Source organism: Perca flavescens, chromosome 1 (assembly GCF_004354835.1).
Source record: "Perca flavescens isolate YP-PL-M2 chromosome 1, PFLA_1.0, whole genome shotgun sequence".
Classification (NCBI taxonomy): Eukaryota; Metazoa; Chordata; class Actinopteri; order Perciformes; family Percidae; genus Perca; species Perca flavescens.
Window position 1 is genome coordinate 21,260,832 of NC_041331.1, and position 20,332 is coordinate 21,281,163.

The 20,332-nt window shown below is 37.6% G+C and overlaps 3 protein-coding genes across 3 annotated transcripts; all 3 read right to left on the reverse strand.

The window, feature by feature from the left end:
- Positions 1 to 60: 60 nt before the first annotated feature.
- fth1a (ferritin, heavy polypeptide 1a) lies at positions 61 to 3,485 on the reverse strand. The gene is made up of 5 exons (XM_028586598.1): positions 3,170 to 3,485; positions 2,443 to 2,548; positions 1,646 to 1,792; positions 1,231 to 1,356; positions 61 to 534 (listed from the first exon to the last, which is right to left on the reverse strand). The coding sequence occupies exons 2-5, from the start codon at positions 2,542 to 2,544 to the stop codon at positions 376 to 378; spliced, it is 534 nt and encodes a 177-aa protein (XP_028442399.1). The 5' UTR covers positions 2,545 to 2,548; positions 3,170 to 3,485; the 3' UTR covers positions 61 to 375.
- A 2,315-nt stretch (positions 3,486 to 5,800) lies between these two features.
- Positions 5,801 to 8,613, reverse strand: rplp2b (ribosomal protein, large P2 b). Its single transcript, XM_028574622.1, has 5 exons — positions 8,507 to 8,613; positions 7,192 to 7,315; positions 7,036 to 7,084; positions 6,605 to 6,697; positions 5,801 to 5,917 (listed from the first exon to the last, which is right to left on the reverse strand). Exons 2-5 carry the CDS (start codon positions 7,312 to 7,314, stop codon positions 5,841 to 5,843), a joined length of 342 nt encoding a protein of 113 aa, XP_028430423.1. The 5' UTR covers position 7,315; positions 8,507 to 8,613; the 3' UTR covers positions 5,801 to 5,840.
- Positions 8,614 to 13,906: 5,293 nt separating this feature from the next.
- On the reverse strand, positions 13,907 to 18,364 carry lin7c (lin-7 homolog C (C. elegans)). The gene is made up of 5 exons (XM_028575083.1): positions 18,180 to 18,364; positions 17,383 to 17,501; positions 17,126 to 17,197; positions 16,755 to 16,964; positions 13,907 to 14,990 (listed from the first exon to the last, which is right to left on the reverse strand). The coding sequence occupies exons 1-5, from the start codon at positions 18,214 to 18,216 to the stop codon at positions 14,823 to 14,825; spliced, it is 606 nt and encodes a 201-aa protein (XP_028430884.1). The 5' UTR covers positions 18,217 to 18,364; the 3' UTR covers positions 13,907 to 14,822.
- Positions 18,365 to 20,332: the final 1,968 nt, after the last annotated feature.

Genomic DNA, 20,332 nt, shown 5'->3' on the forward strand with positions numbered 1-20,332 from the left:
ATGGTCTACCATTTTTAACATTTGGATCAAAAAAAAAAAAAAAAAAAAAAAAAGACTAAATCAGAATCCAGAGGGTTCGTTTTATTTAGTTTGATTAACAGCTGCTGGCATAAAACACAGCAAATACATAGCAATGACTTAAGTATAGCTGACAGCAAAGAGAGAAGTGGAATATAGAAAAGTGGGCTTTGAAGGTAAAAGCGCACAGCTCTGGAAACTGGGGATTGGTGAAGTAACTGTAAAGTGGGATCAGCAATAGCAACATGATATGATGTTTAAATGACTAGCAGATGGCTTCTTATGTGGAAAACACGTGAAAGCAAAATACCAATATACATATATGGAAAGCTATTGCAAAAGGTGATCCGGAGGGATTTAGCTGCTTTCTTTGCCCAGGGTGTGTTTGTCAAACAGGTACTCTGCCATGCCGTTCTGAGGAGCTCCCATGCGGCGCAGGTTGGTCACCCAGTCTGCCAGTTCTTTGATGGACTTCACCTGCTCATCCAGGTAGTGTGTCTCGATGAAATCACACAACTAAAAGAAAGAGTTTAAATCAAATTAGAGAACTGAAACACACTCACTGAAGTGAACTGAAAGAATGCCTAATATGGCATGGTCTTTGTTTTGTTTTCATTTACCTGCTAAAATATTTTGAAATTAACATAAGCAAAGATTACACACAAATTTGAATTGACACTTTCGTGAGAATTCTTTTCCGATGGTACAATCATTAAGTCTTATTTTGGAACCGTTAAGTGAGTTATAGCTACGTCAAATCCACTGGATTTGAAAACAAAACTTGTTCTGTATATAGATTTATATAAAAAAATAAAATAAAAAAAAGTAAAGTCAGCAAACTGTACATTTGCTTTAAAAACAACTCAGCTGTACTTTGTAAATCCCATATAGGCCACATCAAAGTCTGACAGGTGTTTTCACATCTTGCAAAAAATAAAAAGGAAACCTGCAGAATTTGCAGCTACTTTGCATCTATCTCTATGTTTCTTGAGTGCAGGTGTCCAACCGATGTGCATGTCTTAAGTTAAATTCTATAACAGGCTAATACTGCAGGGGCTATGCAAGAGCTAACTAGAACGGTAGCTGGATCTGCTAATGTCCTCATTAAAATACTTCCTAGTTATTTTAATTTTGGATTGGTGGTCTCTAAAATGGGACATAGAAGAAAAGAAATTGTATGGTGCTTTGCAACCATCAAGCATCAACACTCACATGTGGGTCATTGTGATCAGAGCAGAGCTTGTGCAGGTCCAGCAGTGACTGGTTCACACTCTTCTCAAGCTGCAGGGCACATTCAAGAGCCTCAACTCCACTGGCCCACTCATCCCTCTCTGGCTTCTGAAATACAAAGCAGGTCAGGAAATCAGCGAGACACTTATTAATGAGAGGTAGGAAGCCAACGACCCAATCCAGACAGTGGGAGAGGGGGTTTGCAGTTTAACGGGTCGCGTTTGTGTGTCAGTAAAAGATAAACGATGCATCACACTCACGCCCTTTGTATCTTTATGGCCTTATGTTACCCTCCCAACACGCGCTATACGATACCCCATTGCTTTAGTTAAACACACATTAGGCCAATTTATTAATAAAAAATAAAAAACACAACAACATTTGAGCAAATTTATACCTTGACATCTTTTAAGAAGATCCTTCCGCCCCTCTGGTTCTGCAGTTTCATCAGCTTCTCAGCATGTTCGCGCTCCTCGTGTGACTGATTGCGGAAAAACTTGGCAAAGTTGTGCAATGCCTGGTCATCCCGGTCAAAGTAGTATGCCTGTGAGGAGGAAAGAAGGGAATGTTGGAGTTTTAAAAAATGATCAATTTCATTTCCTTCAGGTGAAGAACCTAAAAATTCATGAAATGTGGCTCAAACACATATACCAAGATAATTACACACAGCTAAAACTAGCCCTGGATGCAGAGTTTAATACGCTGAAATTCTGTTATAAAATACATTTTCCAACAGTAGCTTCCATCTTTTACAATTCATCTTAACTGTTAAGCACTGTGTTGCTTCTATTAAATAGGTTATACTACTAATATATTTTATTTAGTAGTATATAGTTTATTTAAATGAAGCCCATTTTTTAAGGTCAGGAGATGCACTCTCTGCCCTGTCTCTATAAATATATACTGATCTCAAAAAGGAACTTCAACCTTTGTTTTATTACTCAGCCACACAACAATGATTTACACTCAGTTTAAAACACATGATATCAAACGGACACATAAAAGCTCAATCACTCAAACGGCTGCTTTGACAGTAGCTTTTATTCTTAGCAGTGGGCTATACAGTCAAGTTAAAAAGGAATTGGATGACTTCTCTATAATAACTGGTATACAGTTCCCCTTATGCTGTTCCACCCTGGGTTTTCCACTTATCTTTGTTCACACTTTTTTCTTAACTATTTATTGGACTCTCACCATAGACAGGTAGACGTATGAAGCATACAGCTCCAGGTTGATCTGCATGTTGATTGCAGCCTCGCAGTCCTGGTGGAAGTTCTGTCTCACCTGGGAACTCATGGTTCTGAAACACCAAAAAAAAAAAAAAATCCTTACTAGACAAACAAACCACACTCAAAATTATACAACTCAAATTTGTCAAATCTCAGGCAGAATCTTGTCCCTGAAGTAAAAGCTAAGAATTGCCAGAAAATCATATTAACATTACAGTTGGTTTTACCAGCTCTAATATGTTACATTGGCATCAAACATCGCATGTAAGTACGAATTAGTGATAGCTTTAAATCGCGATTATGGCAAGCCGTTTTAACGTGTAACCGAGTCACACTCCAAGCTATCTGTAATTACATGATAGTTAGATATCCAAATGCTCATAATGTAATCCATATCCAGTCTAGCTATTACATGTCAAAACGACTTACCATGCAGCACTGTTAGAACATACAGTTCCTCAATGGTTACAGTTTAGTTTGACAAATCCAGTGTAAGAGATTACGCAAAGGGTGGAGAGCCAACTGCGCTAAGGCCACAGTGGCGGGCGGCACGAGATAAACAACCGCACCAGTAACGTTATCGTTAAGGTTACCTTACTCTGCTGAACATAGACCAACGTTAACATTAGTCGTCGGTGTAGACAAACAAATATGCGTACGAGGAGACATAAAACTTAGAGATGAACTCTTACCAAATCTTAGCGGCAGGTCTTCTTGTGGTGAGGTCGAAAAGCTGTCTGAGTGGCTAGCAAAACAAACAGTTAACGTTAGCTAGCTAGCAAGATGAACGTGTTCAGGATAAACGTAGCTAGCTGATGTTTTAAGGTAATTCAAACTTGATCAGATTGTTATCGATGGTGGTCTGAGTTATCAAAGCGATTTGCAGGTCTTTGAATACAGTTGAAAGGTTGCCGTTCAAGCACTGTTGAAGCAGGTAACCTTCACTGTCCGCTAACAAGAAATCGACTGCGAGTTTCGGCCTGAACCTCGGCTCAAAAACAGATGGTATGGACCGTGACGTCACTGCCAGGAAGAGGGAGGGGTATGACCATAATATACAAAGACACGGAGAGAAGGCCTGTAAAAAAAGAAGAAAAAGAAAACTTGGTGACATAACATGTTTGTGTATTTTTGTTGATATAGGTTCTTTATGTGTATAAACGCATGTGACGTTAACTTTCCCCACTGTTCTTTTTTCTAAACCCAACCGTCCCGTTGTTGTTGCGCATCCCCCGCAGACCGCGGATCGTGTCCCTTCTCCGTTCTTCTTTTCCTAAACCCAAGATGCTTCCCATTACGTGCTGATCACCACATATCTACAGCATACAACTTCCTCTATCCTCAGACCTTCAACATAAATAAAATAAAAAAAACTGTTAGAGCTACCATCTACTCTACTTTTTATTTACTTTATTTTGGAAGACCTTTCTATTTTATGCTGCATTTCTTTAAATTCTTCCATTTCTTCTCCTGCACTGTAACTTTTATTTTCATAATTTATTTGTTATTAATATTTGTGAAAGTTTTTAACTGCTCTTTAATGTTTTATGTAAAGCACTATAAATTGCCTGGATTGCTTATTATATATTATATATTATACAATCAAAGTTTCCTTGCCTTTCTGACTCATGGCATGATTCAGCACATTAGAAAACTTTGAAAAGTTGGGGATTAAGTAACAGTCTTATAGACGCACACGAGGACATGACTAATTGGTGTATTGAGACGTGCAGTGTATTGTGTCCTGTTAAAAGTTCATAGAACAGTAAAAAAAAAAAGTTGTTAGTTGTTGCTTTTTCTATCCTTGACCAGGCTAGATTCCCAACTTGGCTAAGCGGGCAACTGCCTCTGGGTACCAAAAGCCCCAGGTTGACAGGTTCTGTGTGTGGCAGTTGGTTTGTGGTAATCTGATTAATTGTAATTTTGCTTGTGACATATCCATTAACATAATAAAGGCTGTATGATGGGTCCTGCTTTATTACCTGATTTTAGGCCTTGTCTTAAAAAGAGGTCCTGTGTCAACATCTAGCGTTAAGGTTATCTTGATAGTATAATATACGGGGCGGGACTTTGGCTTTATGCTGTGTTATGGAAAAACTCAGGAGCAGGACTCTGGAAACGTGAAGAAGTTCAGGAGACTTTGATGACTTACTGTACACAGAAGCATTTAATGAAATCTCGATCAAGGACATTTAGGCTTAAAAAGTAGTTTAACCAGAATGTGGTGCTGTGTAGTGCCATCCCAATTCTAACGTTCCTGTCTTCCTGAAGGAGTATTTAAACTCATGCTGGGCATACAAGATTTTAGAATGTACCAAATAAGGTCCTTTATCACTCCTCAGCAGCATGTGTGAAGATGCTATTGGATTATTTACAACTATTCTTACCTACATAACAAGTCACGTTATAGGTACCCCAGATCACATCAAGCAGTTTCATCTGTGACTGTCTGGGTCAAAGAGCATCTTATCAAGTGTTTCTATGCGTGTTGTTCCTGCAGTTTCACTTGAGGCAGAACTGCCTGTTACTGTAAATCTCCTGTCATCCATGGAGAAATTTTCACATACCGTTTTCACATACTATACTAGCAGTGCGTACCAATTTGGCAAAAAAAATGTAGGATGTAGTATGCAGTATGCAAATAAAAGCAAAATCTGCAGTATGCCAAAAATACCCAGATGTAAGACTGATCCTAAGAAAATCTCCATTAGGTACTGCATACTGCAGTATGTAGTAGGTGATTTCAAACTGTACATAAAAATAAAGATTAAAATCTGGTTAATGGTCTGGTGTTGCTACATGTAAGCAACATGTGCACATAAAGTTTGGTTGTGTCCCATTCTTCTGAAGAGGAGGGAGTAGTTATGAAGAATTCACACTTGTTATTGAGATTAATCACCTTTTAACTGGTTTTGATGCGGTTGTAAATCCTGGACATCCAGGACGTTGACCCTTGAACCATATGGACTGAAAGCATTTAGTGACATGGTTTGACCCAATTAAAACACTGAACATTTGTCTTTGCTGTTCAATTTCACAGATTGCTGATGATCGCGGTGCAAAACACAACACGCCATCTGTCGATCACTGGGATCATGACTTGACTAGCTGCATTAGTTGTGTTCTACAGCACAATTACTGCAGGTAATACTGCATAATCTATCATTGCCAACTTCTACACATTTAAAACATTTGAGATATAAGTGGCTGCTTTTTAATCTTTCAGGAGGCTCACAGTTTTCATCCCGTTTTTTTTACCCTATTAAATACCAGTAACATTTGATTTACTAGGTCATTCTGCAGTGAAAAAGAAATTCTAATACTTTAGTTTTTTTATAAATTTTATTCAAGTTTTGAAAAAGTTTAGTCGAACAGGCCGAATCCCATGTCGTCATCGGACTCCTCAGACTCCTCTTTCTTCTCTTCCTTCTTCTCCTCAGCTGCAAAACAAAACACGTATTATTCCCTGCTATAGTCACCATAACATCTAAGGAACAGCTAAACTCATTCCGGTGCCACTTAAATGTCTGTGCTGCTCTCTGATGCACCGAAACCAACGCCGCAGGCAACAGAAGCATTGCTGCATGTCACGCTAGTAAACACTAACGTTACACTTGTCACTGGGTAACGTTAGCTTACCGTTAGCTAGTAGCTGGATTAAACACTTAAAATGCTGACATCTAAACTGTGCCTGTATTTCACTGTAGAGGATTCCAACACTGTGACGTACAACCGTCTGCCACTAGACACAAACTAGTACTTGGTCACAAATACCCTTTTCATGTTTGTCATTTAACCACAATTTACTGGGGAAAGAAGTAATTCTTTTTGAAAGTTAATGTTACATTTTTAATAAATCATTTAAATTCCCCTTTTCTTGTGCTGATCTGAAAATCCATCCGCTCGTGAGTTTTGTGATCCGCTACAGCCCTACCTACATGACTTGTAGCAATCTGGTACATTCTGTCAGGCTAAAATTATGTAGATTTGTCCAATTTAATTCCATGAAAAACTAATGATGACTAACCGATTTGGCCGCATGTAATCACATTAACATACAAGGTGAAGGCAAAGGCATCGTGTGCCAAGTGATGCTGACAAACAAGGTGCTAAGCTGCAAAGCTCACCTGCAGGGGCAGCGGCTCCGCCTGAGCCAGTGGCTGCAGAGCTGGCAACGGCTACAGCACCACCAGCTGGCACGCTGGCCAGTTTACCGTAACCTGAGGAGACACGAGTTGGCAGACATTAAGCACAAGTGATAACATTGACTCAGCAGCCTGAAACAAGATAGAGGTGAGACATGGTATGTTGTTATCATTAGATATAATCTGGCAATTTAGTCAGTAATACTCAGACATAGCTTAAATAATAATTTAGTATTTTTCGGGTATCAAAGTGGGAACATGTTTAATCTCTTATCATTTTAGCCAATCGAAATATGAACATCAATTCCCTCCGCCTGCTATACATCCTTTTGCTACAAAAACTGTTTTACTGATTTCCATCTAAAATAAAAATCCATCACTAAACACAGCCACGAATACAGCGACAAACTCACCTGTGGTGATCACCTCCTCCACATTCTTGCCTGTGAGCTCAGTAATGACCTGTTGAGAGAAATCACATTTGTGAATATCACCAAGGCAATGACTAGCCGCTGGTAGAAGAACTGCTGCCACAACATCAGATACACAAAGTGCAGACTGCTATGTACCTTGTCCAGGCGTGTGTCATCGGCCTCAATGCCAACACTTTCCAGGATCTTCTTGATGTCCTTGGCCTCAGGGTTGCCATTGCCACCCAGGGCAGCGAGCAGGTAAGCAGCTACGTAACGCATCCTGCAAAAATAACCAGGAAGGTGTAACAATTGTGAGTAGGTGTGTTAATCACAGACCAGAAACTCAAATACAAGACATGTACGGCCACCTTTCAATTTTCTAAATAAAATTAACCTCACCACATTGTCTTAAATTAACAGATTTAAGATAAACATTCAAACCATAAATGTGGCATGTACAAAATGTAGTCACTGCCTGTGCTCTAAGCACTTTGTGCTGCAAAATAAAATAATTTCCCCAGAAGGGATTAGCTATACATTATTTCTTGTATTAAAGTTGCTAAAGAAACAAGTCATCAATTGGAGACACCTATTAGCAAAAATCACATACTAAGCATTAGCGTTTGTGAGGCGCAAACATTTTTAATCTGATTTTCTACTTTTTTTCTTATCTAGTTCAGAAATGATTCTAAAACAGACTCACATGTATTCCATGTTTCACAACTAATCAAAGATTATTCAAAATTCTAGTCTGGCATCATCAGCAAAGGCAAAACATTTCCCTCTCATTTCTTGATGGCTCACATCTCGGATTACAAAATACATTTAAAATTAATCTGTCACATATTTAATAATCTTACTTTGTTCGTAACGTTACAGAGAAAATAGTTCTCACTGGCTGTACTTCTTAATGCTTACTTTATTTAATTGCGTCCTAATAATCCTATTTAGCTGACTGAAATATAGCCGACTTGCACTTATGCAAATGTATTGCATATCACTTCAAGTTAACAAGATTTGAAAAGGTTTTTAATTGAATTGGCATGGCAGCATGAGCAGTTCAGTGGTGATTTTCTGACCGTATGCAGGATAAACTAATAACTTAGCTAGATGGCTAGGCACTAAATCTATTGCGTCTTTGAGTTAGCGACGAGAACCCCACTTTAAGCAAGTATTTAGTATAAAGTCCCTGTAGTGAAAAATAGGTGAATTTACTTAAATAGTTTAAAACGTGAAAAAAGAAAAAACTAGTTTTACACCCATGTGGTAGCGTGTTCTTCAGTCCCGTTAACATTAGCTGGCTAACTTGGCCGCCACTGACGTTGCAGTGCAGAAAAGGAATAAATATTACTAAAATGCCACACTTTAAGGATTTTCAGCTACTGGGGTTGAAAGTTCACTCATTTATTTGGATATCACGTGCGTTTCCCCGGTGATGAATACATTTATAATATCATAAAAAGACACTCACTTGAGCTAGACGGCGAACGCGTGTTCACTTCGAGGTTAGCACGGATAGAAAGGAAGTTACGTCACGGGAAGAAGGCGAAAGAAACCTCGCTTCTTCTTCGTGTTCAATAAAAGACAGGAAACAGGTGACTCGCTGCCTGCTGTTCCGGAGGGTCATGTCGACTTTAGAGGGCTGCAGGTTCCTCCATTTCAACCTGCAAGTGCAACTGAAACTCTGAACGTTAATGATTTTACACTGCGAGAAATTCAATATCAGTATAGAGCCTGCTGATATCTTATTGTGCAGTCATAACCGTAAGTTCATTGTAAACCTCTACAACAACTGTTTGATGCATAAGGTGTAATATCTGAAAAAAAGAAAGCAGAAAAGAAAACCACCAGTCTGTTGACGCTATGAAAAACAATCAAAAAGCCGTGAAATGCAAGAGTTTTTTATTTGTATGTGGCATTTTAACTATGATCTTCCATGATAGATAGTTGGAAACCTCCTTTTTGTACTTAAAAAGTTGACCTCTTCAGTTTATTATAATTAATAGACATTTTATAATTGCCTCTGCATTTAATAATTGCTTGAACAGAGCGATCATTGATATTATTAGTAACATTTGTGCTTTTCCTGCTATGACAAGTCACAATGTCTGATGTGAAAAAGGCTTATAAAACGGATTCATAACAATAAACAAATAAAGAGTAGGCTACTTTGATGCTGAAAAGGATACCAAAATTCAGGTTAGCAGGAAACTGCATGGAAAGAACAAGACGTAGAGACTTATGACAGGGAAAAATCCAAAATATGAAGAAGCCTTTCCCGCCCTCCAGTTCATGCCATGGCCAATATAACGGTAAAAAACGGGCAATTCGGGCAAATTATTACCTGAATTTATCATTTGGAACTAATGCAAAACATGCAGTATAGGGCATGATAGAAAAAGTAAGAAACCTCGATCTTAGTCCATCCCTGTAATTTTTTTATTTCTGCTAGTTTTAACTGTAAGGTGTCCAGTGCTATTGAAAGGCGCCCATAAATGAAATGTATTATTATTATGAAACATGTTTTTTGACCACAAAATTGCAGGTTTAAGAGAAAAAAATATTTATTTAAACTTAATTTTTTTTTTAGAAAATACTCCCATTTGAAGTCCAACTGTCACATCCATTATGTTGGGACTGCAATGATGCTTCCATCAAGTTTCAATTTCCTTCTCTGAAGTAGTTTCCTGCTTTTCATACAGTTAGAGCAAAGTGGAAGGGAAAACATGTATTTGTGTGGCTACTGCAAAGAACGTCAACAAATAAGTGTTAGATGTGTCAGAAAATAAACCGTTTGAGAATTCAAGTTCACTCTGGGTTCATTTCTCCAACAGTATTTGACAGCAAAAATGTTACATTTCCCTCTACATCAAAAAGAGCTCTCACTGTGTGTCGTGTGCATGCTCTTGATGCTGAATTTCCATAAAACATCTACCACATACAGTATGTGTCAGGCATGACAATAATTATGAAGAGTGAAGACTCTTATGCAGCATCAGTACATCTTCTAAAAGAACAGACAAGTCTTACATGTTTGGAACAAAGCTAAATGATAAGAGACATGCCCATAAACACCTTATTGTTTTGATTATGACGTGTTCTCTCACTACTCTTTGACTGCCTTTGATGGTTGTTCCCAACGTTATTGAGCCTACAACTAAAATAGATCATTTATAAAGATGTAAAATATGTTCAAGGAGACCTTTAAAAATTTAAGTACTGTTTATTTAGCCTCTAGTCCAACTATTATTTTGATCTACATCACAACATTTTACATTCCACATCAATGTAACACAAAATAACAACACAGTCTACAGGTAATCCTAAACAAGCACAAACAAACATTTTAAAACATTATCAAAGTTTTCACAAATGTTGCAAGTTTGGTCTTGGTACTAGAATGAAATAGAAATCAGTTCAGATCTCAGAAAAGAAGTACCGACGGAGGACAGTCTGTAAGTTCATACAGTCGCGAGATCTGTCCTACATCAGTGCTGCTGTTCGGAGAGGCTTCGCTGATATGGCCCTGGTACACAGTCAAAATGGAAGTACCAATTATTCCTGGTATTTGTTTTTAGGAAATCCACTTATAAAAATTTGAGAAAAATATCAAAAGAAAACTATTATAAAAAATACTCTATTGACCATATCGACAAGGAAAATGGGTAGAAAGTTGAAGGGTACTTCACAAATTTTGCAACTAAGTTAGACAATGGTCAGTGACATTCAGTGGAGAGTGTGACTGTGCAATACAAAGTCTCATTACATTTTTTTCCTGATTTACTATTCATGTGCGTAAGCATTGATTCTAGCTAGCTCATGTTGGATAAAACACAATTAAAAGTCAAAGACAAACTATACATTATATTAAGACATTTCCACTTTTATGTACACCCCGACTCTTCTGCTTCAAAACAAAAGTATGCTCAAAGGAGCCTATGCAATGGTATATTGCTAACCACTTCCACATAAGCCTATTCTTCTACATGTATCCTCCTGACAATCATTAATTAGATATCAAGGCAAGGCTAATATCACATGGAAAATGCCAGTGCAACTACTTGATGGTGAGAATGTTACAATAACAAACATTGTAAATGTTTCATTAGATTATGTAACTCCAATGTGTCCAAGTACAGTGTTCCCAGACTTAGACATTTGTCCATACCACACAGACTTAAAACAGTGAATTCCAATAACATTCTGCAGTAAAATGATAATTATTTTGCACCATTACTGGATATTCCCAAAGTTTTTCAATGACCTTGCATAGATAATTTATTTGCATTCAGTTTTTGCAGTACTGTGTGTTTGTTTTATTTTATACTTTGTCCCAAAATTCAGCATTTTTCGTAAGGAGTAATTACAGGGAGCACACCCACTAAAATACAACTGGGCTATGTGGTCATCAAGTATTATCATTTTTGTCTTGCAAAATTTAAAGTAATATACAAGTCGATAAAGATACCTTCCACTGACTTGAGTGAAGATAATCCTGCAGGTTAATGTAACATTTAAAGGAACAGCAGACTTTAAGTAATAATGGACTTTATGTAGAGACTGTAACAAACACAAGTAGGAAGCCAGAGTGATTTGTTTGCTCTAAAGTTTGTAAGCAAACTGCAATTTGAGTTCCAATTAATAAATAAAAATGACCATCACAGCTAATACTCTTATAACTAACCTTGTTGTGGAAATGCACAGCACAAAGGAATATTTTGGAAAAAAAGATTTTATTTATTTCATGCCAAAAAGTACCTATGTATCTCAATACTTTTGAATGAGCTGTTTACAATTTGCTGGATGAATTGATATCATCATAGGAAGCTGCCCTTATTGATCATTATTTATGTTAAGAGATGGTGGATAAACTAACAAAAACACCAAATGAAAAACTACATCACAAAAGCAGCTACACAGGCAATCAGTGACCTTATTTAAGATGCATTGGTCACACAAACTGTATTGCTATTTAATCAGACATTGTCATGTCAGTCATGACTTAGTCCCGCTTTGCCAGACCCTCCTCCAAAGCGCATGAAGGAGGGTCTGGCTACTCCACAGCATTCGGGGATGGGAGGAAAATGTGCTCTGCTTTAATGGCATTTCTTTAAACCAATCAGAATCGTCATGGGCAGCGCTAAACGGCGCACAGAGCCGCTGCAAAATAGTAATATAATAGATAATAGAGAGAAACCTCAGATTGGACAGATAATCTAGCTGTCTCAATTTACCATGCAGAGATCTGAGGAGCAGTCAACAATAGTCCTCATTAATCCAAATTTAAAATTCCAACACAAAGAAAGCGAAAGGAAATGGAAAATACATGCATCTGGCGGAATTTCCCGCGACACCGGAGCAATCCCGGAAGTGGAATGCCAAGGATATAGACTAGTCATGACTCAACTGGATATCAATTTAACACTACACTGCATTAAAAAGGAACTTGTTTCTGAAAAACGGTTTAACATCAGAGGACAAACAGTTGAGGAGACTGAAGCTGCACTGAAGGCAAAGGTTTCCTGCTTTCATACACTGCCATGTGTTTCTGTTACCTTATCCACCATCTATTTACCTCTACAGTTTATCAGTTAGATTAATCACATCTACTTTCATTGTTTCTACCTTCCTGCCTTAATGGTGTGATGTCTTGATCCTAAAACTGGACAAAAGTATGGCTTAGTCAGCAAAAGCCTAGTTCACATTATGCTATATACATGTTACTGCATCTACCATGGAAAGAAAACACTTTTGTGAATAAATCTCTGAAATTAAATTTAGTGGGAGTATTTTGTTGTCCCACACACAGAGACACACTGGGGCATTGAACAGGGTCATTTATATTGAAATTCACTTAATATCCCCTTGCTGGGAAAGCAAGAACATACTCTCAAATACTCTTTTTTTGTTTGAATATTTAAATATTTTAAAGAAAACCATGACTTACAGAATGTTTGATTGACATGTTGCATGTAGACATAAGGGTAGGGTTTGGCCTTCTCAATCAGGAATAAAGCATTAATATTCCACGAGAAGGAATATCCATATGATAGCTAAACATGCATTCTGCAAACACTTGAAAACTATAAAAGCCTTGTTTTAAGGGTTGTAAATGTGGGAGGAAATCCTACATAAGTTTACTGGGGTTTATCGACACGTTTTGACATTAACCTGCTTAAAAACCACATATCAAAACAGATGACTGTTTGGCAGTATTCAGTAACAAAAATGTTTGTCATTATCATTCTTATTTTAACATATTGTGCAGTTTGTATATTACATACATTACAGAGTACATGGGTGCCACTAACATGTTGGGAGTACTCTTGTCTTTGAATGGAGTGCAAGCCTCCTAAAAGTAAATGGTTATTTAAATTTCAAGACATTTTATCACAGCACCAGTGTCATTTTTTTGTCTTTAATGCAAAGCCTTTTAAGATGGACTACCAAGATAAAAAAGTTCAAATGAAGTAAATGTTTCATTTAGGACAAACTTTTGGTTTGCAAGACATTGTTTAACAAAATGTGAAAAATTGTATAAAAAAAACACAATCCCCTAAACGCTTTGTAAAGTCAGAATATGAAGTCGCCATACATATCAGCCATGATATCATCTGCTAATTAATTCATCAAATCACAATGATAACATCTCACATTAGGCATTATAGTGACCTCAAGAGATTGTTTAATACTAAAGTCTTGTTTTTCCTTATTTTGAATTTTTACTGAATGTTTCAAATACTTTAAACAAAGCTCAAAGACAAATTGTAAGTGACTTGTCACTAAGTACTTTACCTGGCAAAAAGGAAAAACATGACATATAGTACATTCCTGATTTATGTCAAGACAAATTAATCAGAACCTGAAAAGGTTTTCATCTCATGTCATGCTGTCAGCAAGGTCTTTGCTCATGAAGGTTTATTACTTTGATAAAAGCAGAAATGTCTGAGTCTCTGTGGAGGCAGGAATTTAGTTCAAAAGTTGCTGAGACCCCATTACATCACTTACAGTACCTGCTGAGCTTTTTATGGTGTGGTATGACGTTAGAAAACTTAAAAAAAGAAAAGAAAAGGTAAGCCTCCCTTATTTCCCTTATTATTCAACATATAACCATCTCTTTTTAATTAATTAAAACTGCCATCAACTCCTCTAAAGCTTCCCTTCTCCAGACATGCCTGTAGAGTGGCAGCCAAAATAAAACTGCACCTTTAAGTTTGCACAATTAAAAAGGGTTTTACATAAGTCTACCATGTATTTACATCCAATTTGAGAATAACAGATGCAAAGCAGCAATTCCTGCAACAAGCATTTCATTACCAGTACTTGACTTTTAAACCATTAAAAAAAAAAGGAAAATATAAATGGTGAAAACAGTACATAAGATAAACGTGTTTGCCCTTAGGCACTTGGCTGCTGTGATAAAATAATTAAAAACACTACATTTCCAGTCAAAGGAATTGTGTAGTTGGTCTCAAAAGCATTCAGAGTTGCATTCAAATTGTCAATTTGAAAATAATGCACACGTGTGAGAGATCACCTACACTGACAATCATGATCATTATAGTGTTTGTCTAGAGTTGTAGTGTCCAGTGTAACAATGGTGAATATTAAAATGATACAGAAAAGGGTAGAAGCACAATAAACAGTATGTGTGAGTAGGAACTAAAACTAAACTTTTGTGTTTGTTAAGCTTTTTGGGGCAGGGAAATAAGAAAGAGACCAGAACAAATAGCCAGAAGGCTATAGGAGGAGAGACATGGGAGCAGAGCACCAGAACTAAAAAAATCCTACTGGGGGTAGTTGTTTTGTTGCCGGCGCTTCGCCGACCTCATTTTCTCAAAGCGTGACTCCATTTCCTCTAGGACTTTGGGGGTGTACCTTACAACCAGCTTCACTGTGCCCTGAGCTGCTTTGAGGAGTTCCACAGCTTTCTCGTGGTGCTCACCTTCCACACTCTGGAAAAACACAGAAACGTAGTGTAAGATTTTTATCAGAAAGGACGTTCAACAACTGTAGTTTAAGTCTATAGTTGTTTTTTTTAGGTTTTTAATCTAAAAGGCAATATAGTGTGGGCACTTGATAATGAACAAGGTATGTTGTAACCTATGGAAGGAACAATAACCTTAGTGCTTTATAGGTATTGGAGTGAACATGATTCCAACATTAGGTTTGTCGGTCAGTTTCGATTTACCATATAACAGTTTTTAATTTGGAAATTCTAATGAGAGAACAAACTGAGCAATAAACAAAATCAATTGGATGTCTTAGGCTGATCCTGGAATGTTAAACTAACTAAACACTAGGGGTGTGCAAAAAAAAAAAAAAAAAAGAAAAAAATCGATTCACATTTGTATCGCCACTCAAGCTCTACCAATTCGAAAGATGATTCATATTCCAAAAATCTATCAATATTTATTTATTTTAAATTGTATGTCTACTGCAGTCACATGGGAAAAGTAACTACATTTACATAGTGAATCGTTTTTTTTTAAGATTATGCCTTTATTTGGATAGGACCGCTGAAGACGTGTAACTATTCATTTTTTTTCTTTAAATTGAGAATCATTTTGTATCAAAAATCAATTTTGAATCGAATCTTCAGCCTAAAAATCTATATTGAATTGTGACATTTTCTGAATCGTGCACCCCTACTAAACAGATCTGCCAAATAAGCTTTTTTTTTTTTTTTTTTAAACAAAACTAAATTTACATTCACAGTTTCTTATCAGAACACATTGTGTGTATCCTTGAAGTCTAATAAACGTGTTGAATGCATTTTCCTTCCTCATAAAACATTCTAAGAGCCAATTTTCAGAAGACTTTGAGATCTACATTGTTTACATCCATATTTGCTTGCTAGCAGTCTTCTCCGTTGCCTTTGTTTGCGCATTGCTACATTTATTGGTTACAGTTCTTACAACCACCAACTGTTGACCAGTGGAATAGCGTTAAACCATCAGCAGGACTGAGTAAGCGTCACCTACATGCACGGGGGAATGCTTGAGTGTGCCCACTGACCTATCGAGGACCGACTCTTAAAAACACTACTCCATAGCAATACTGAAAAACTCCACAGGGTACCTTTTAGATGTAGTTCTTCTGATAGCTGCTTTGTGCTAATTCAGTGTGCAAGGTGAAGTGACTGTTGAAAATCACTAACATCATCACCATCATGATGGGAAAAACATTCTCTGTTGCCTGATTTCTGGAGACAGCTCTGTCCTCCTTGAGGGCGACCATAGTAAACATGAAAAGTGAGGGTGTGAGGCAAATTTCTCATTTAGGATATTAGGCTATACAAATACAATTGACCTGACTTGAAGTGTAGAAGTGAATTTGAGAAATTAAATTGTTCATCTGCCGTTATCGCTAAGTGTTTAGTTTTAGCACTTGGTGGATAATACAGCCGATTTTACAAAAACATCAACTGAAGTACGTGTCATAGTAAAGCTTCACATTTAACATCCTGGAGTAATGGTGCGTTGTTTTTGTCTTGTGATCGCGACTAGTAGCTCGAGTGTGACGTCACATCCGTGTCGAAAAACGAGAAACAAACTCGGGGTCCTCTGAGTTCAGACAACTTGACGAGTCTTATATAGACGACCTTGGGGGCGTTCTTTTGCAACTTCCGGTTCGTAACTCCGAAAAACGACTCGTAAATCGACTTCGGTGGACAAAAAGAACGCAACATTAGTCTTGATTGTGTGAACTGAACGTACCACCCCATTAACAGAGAGAAGCTGGTCGCCTCTCTTCAGTCCTCCATGTCGGTCAGCGATGCCTCCTGGGATGATCCGTGAGATGTATATAGGTGAGTTTTGCTCCTTTCCACCCATTATGTTGAAACCCAGGCCTTCTTCTGTCTTGGGCAGTTCCACGACACGTGGATGCGAGTGTCCCTCACTTGCGGCAAAAGCTGCCACAGTAGCCTACAAAATAAACAAAGTGGTGTTTGCAATTACACTGCATTTACTGCACTCAACATGCAATGGGAAGTGTTCAACTAAAGCGCCTTTAAGAAACAAATGGTCTAAAAATTAAGTTTACAAAAATATTCTTTTGTATTAGATGGTATTTGACTTGGGTCTACCTTGGCTGTGGCGTTGGCCCTGACCTCAGGACTGCTGTTGATGTCCACTGTTTCGTACACGTGTTCATAAACCTGAAGAGAAATTGTTGGACAATATTTTGTCACATTCCAGCAAAAGCTGTCCACATTTTCAAAAAAGGTGAACACAAAGTTATCCATCCAAACCCTGTTTTTAAACACTTATGTCACCAGAAGAGAACGGTGAACTAATCTCACAGTTAAGTGTTTTAGGAAAACCAAAGATAAAAGTGTCTCACTTCTCTGACAGCGTTACAGAATTCACTCTGTAAGACCCTCTGCAGCGCCTGCAGCTTCTGGGGAGGCACTTCCCCTGTCCTCTGGAGTTTATCAAGCAGTTCAACAGCACGGTTAATATCTGTTAAAACACACACATACACACGATTAATCTTTGCTAATTGCTCCTGTAGCTGATTCTAATTGGATCATAACCTTCCTTTTAACATTTTGGTGTAACGTTACCCAATAGCGAAGAGATCGTTTCACATAGATTTACTTGTGCTTTCCTTTAGCCTAGCTAGCTAAGTTAACATTATATGTGGAGGCTTGTGTATTAGCATACACAACAGGAACTAATGTCAGCATTTTGTTGAAGGAAGACTGAGGTTGAAAACTAGTCTGTAATGTAAATGTTTCCTCCTGCTTATCCTCACAGCTTGTGATGATCAAGATGGTGCAACAAAGTGTCTGAAACATCAATTACATAGCTACGTTGAGCTTTTAACAAACAAGATAGCTCAGCTGACCACTGTCTGTTGTCACTAATAGCTACTTAGCTAAGTTAGCTAAGTAAAACAATGTTGCGTTTCTTTCGTTCGGTGCCTATGATATAACGTTACACGGTTAGTCAAAGCCATAAAGATGTCCTGCTATCTGCAAGAAATCGTTAATGCAACGTTGGCCAACTAAACAGGAAACTATTCGGACAAAAACTCTCACCAGCTCTATTTGGCTAACGCTAGCTAAGCTAGTTTAATGTCTCTATGGATCACAACAAATATTATTAAGCTAACGCTAGCTGGCCAATTAACGTTACCTCTTTCCAACCGCACGGGCTCCCCAAGCGATGCCATTCCTGAAATGGGTGGCTTTTTGACGTCAGATGGATATTAAACGCTAGAGATGGAAAACTAAATATGGTAATCCTGGCCAACGTTACGTGCGCTTAACCGAGACGATAAATCAGATTACCCAAATTAGCCGGCTATGTGTCATGGTGCGTTCACGTAACCCTCGTAAAGTGTATAACCCAACAAAATAATCATGTTATATTCCATAGCTCCTGGATGCTATTGAGCAAACACTGAAGGCCTCTTCCCTAACTAATGTAATTCAGTCAATATTTTATTTCCAAACAATACGTAATTAAGTGTAATGTAATACTTTATGCAGGCCTATGCTACGCCTTATAGCCTATACTTTATACAATGCGTCTAGTTACTTCTTATAACTGTACTTTTTGTTCTGTTAATGCTGCAGGGACATGTTGACATTTGTTTTGGGATTGCTGTATTACTATTTTTTGGAAATTTGTTAATGATTCTCTGTCCGACTTGACTAGGTTGAGCTACTAAAACGGGGGAAAAATGTGTTTTCTTGCTGTTTTGTCGCTGTTTGCTTGTTTGGTCATTGTATTCGTCCATATAGTCTGTATATATTGCGCCTAAAAGACAATGAATATTTAATCAACAAAAATGTAATATGCACAAATCAAAAATGTTATACATCACACATACCGATACCACAAAATCACCCATGACATGTAGTGTAGCCTAGTGTAGTGGATGGAAGTTATTTCTATTCTTGAGGATCCTTCCTTCTTACACCTCTAGTGCCTTGGTGCATATTTCGTTTCTGGAGTCAATTCCCACTCTAAATGTTGTATACTACAGTGACTCAGGTTTAACTTTAAGGATATGTATTGTGTTTTGTAAGTTGATTTGGAATATGGAGAGGGGTCATCCTTTGGTGCCTCGTGTCAAAGATTCTCACTATTTAACGACACATATTTAGCATTCATCTGTTTACTAGCGCATCATTCATTTAACAGCTGTGCTGCACCTTTACATGGATGCTCATAGCTCAAGGGATGCTACATTCTGTGTATTGGTGACAAGCAGAAGCGTCTTTGGCTTTTTGCTGACACTTGGGAGGAATGTTCTTTCTACTGGCCTCTACTGGTTGACTGCAGCACATCTTGAGAAGTCTGCAAAAAAAACTACTGCTGCACTGCTCCCTGTGGGCTGAAACTTTCAAGCATGATTCACCTCTGACCACACCCTGGTTGGTGATGACACTTTCAGCTGATGAAATACACCTGCTTTGACATCACCGATTGGGGTGTGGCCAGAGGCACAACACACTTAAATGTTGGACCCTCATTTAGTGGAGAAGCAGCATTTATTGTCCTTTTTTTATACAATAGGCTCATTGTTTTTGTAAAATGTTTCTTCTTCTTCTTGTTTTGTCTTTAAGCTTTAGCTACATCATACTGTAAGATCTATTCACATGCATAATTTATGATAAAAAAAGACAATATTGGCTTCATTCTGACTCAAAGACTGGTCATTACTTAAGCTTAGTTAAAGAAAAAAATAGCCCAAGGGCTCCTATTCATGATAGATGGGAATACCTTGTCTAAAATGCATGGAAAAAGGCGTGATTCATTGTCCTGTAAGCTGAGAATGTGTTAGTGCTCAGACATGTTGTTTGAATTAAATGAAATCATTCCTGTTCTATTTTAAGGTGGATTTTCTTTGAAGAGCAAGCCAGAGCAATTGCTTGTCTTCTTGAGGATGAAATAATAACATAGGTAATTATTATTGTGCAGCTATGACAATAATCCTCTTTACCTTTTATTAGAAATTTCATGACAAAAGATCATTTGAGAGACACTACTGCATGCTTGTCATCTTTCTCAGAGATGACGTTGAGACTCTCTATCAGTTCTAAGCTTCTGTAAAAGAAAAGTAACTTACAGCATCTTCATCAGCCTCCTCTGGAGGATCCAAGAAAGTGGAACATCTTTTCCTCAGTTCATGAGAAAAGTTGGTTTTCCAAATCTCAAAATACCTGATCTGGTTCTCTTCAGAGGTCACACTTACCTTTAGGTTGATGATAAAGAAGTAGGTCTACATAATTGAGTGTCTTCTTTTTATGAAATATATTATATTTATATGGTAAACTGTT

Excerpts from the sequence above, each read along its gene's own strand:
- fth1a (XM_028586598.1), bottom strand. The coding sequence starts at position 2,544 with ATGAGTTCCCAGGTGAGACAGAACTTCCACCAGGACTGCGAGGCTGCA. Across the intron at positions 1,357-1,645 it reads TCTTCTTAAAAGATGTCAAG|AAGCCAGAGAGGGATGAGTG; the intron begins GTATAAATTTGC and ends TTTGTATTTCAG. Across the intron at positions 535-1,230 it reads CTGATCACAATGACCCACAT|TTGTGTGATTTCATCGAGAC; the intron begins GTGAGTGTTGAT and ends TCTTTCTTTTAG.
- rplp2b (XM_028574622.1), bottom strand. The coding sequence starts at position 7,314 with ATGCGTTACGTAGCTGCTTACCTGCTCGCTGCCCTGGGTGGCAATGGC. Across the intron at positions 6,698-7,035 it reads GGAGGAGGTGATCACCACAG|GTTACGGTAAACTGGCCAGC; the intron begins GTGAGTTTGTCG and ends GTGTCTCCTCAG. Across the intron at positions 5,918-6,604 it reads CGGAGCCGCTGCCCCTGCAG|CTGAGGAGAAGAAGGAAGAG; the intron begins GTGAGCTTTGCA and ends TTTGTTTTGCAG.
- lin7c (XM_028575083.1), bottom strand. The coding sequence starts at position 18,216 with ATGGCATCGCTTGGGGAGCCCGTGCGGTTGGAAAGAG. Across the intron at positions 16,965-17,125 it reads GGGCCAACGCCACAGCCAAG|GCTACTGTGGCAGCTTTTGC; the intron begins GTAGACCCAAGT and ends TTTATTTTGTAG. Across the intron at positions 14,991-16,754 it reads TTCTCTCTGTTAATGGGGTG|AGTGTGGAAGGTGAGCACCA; the intron begins GTACGTTCAGTT and ends GTGTTTTTCCAG.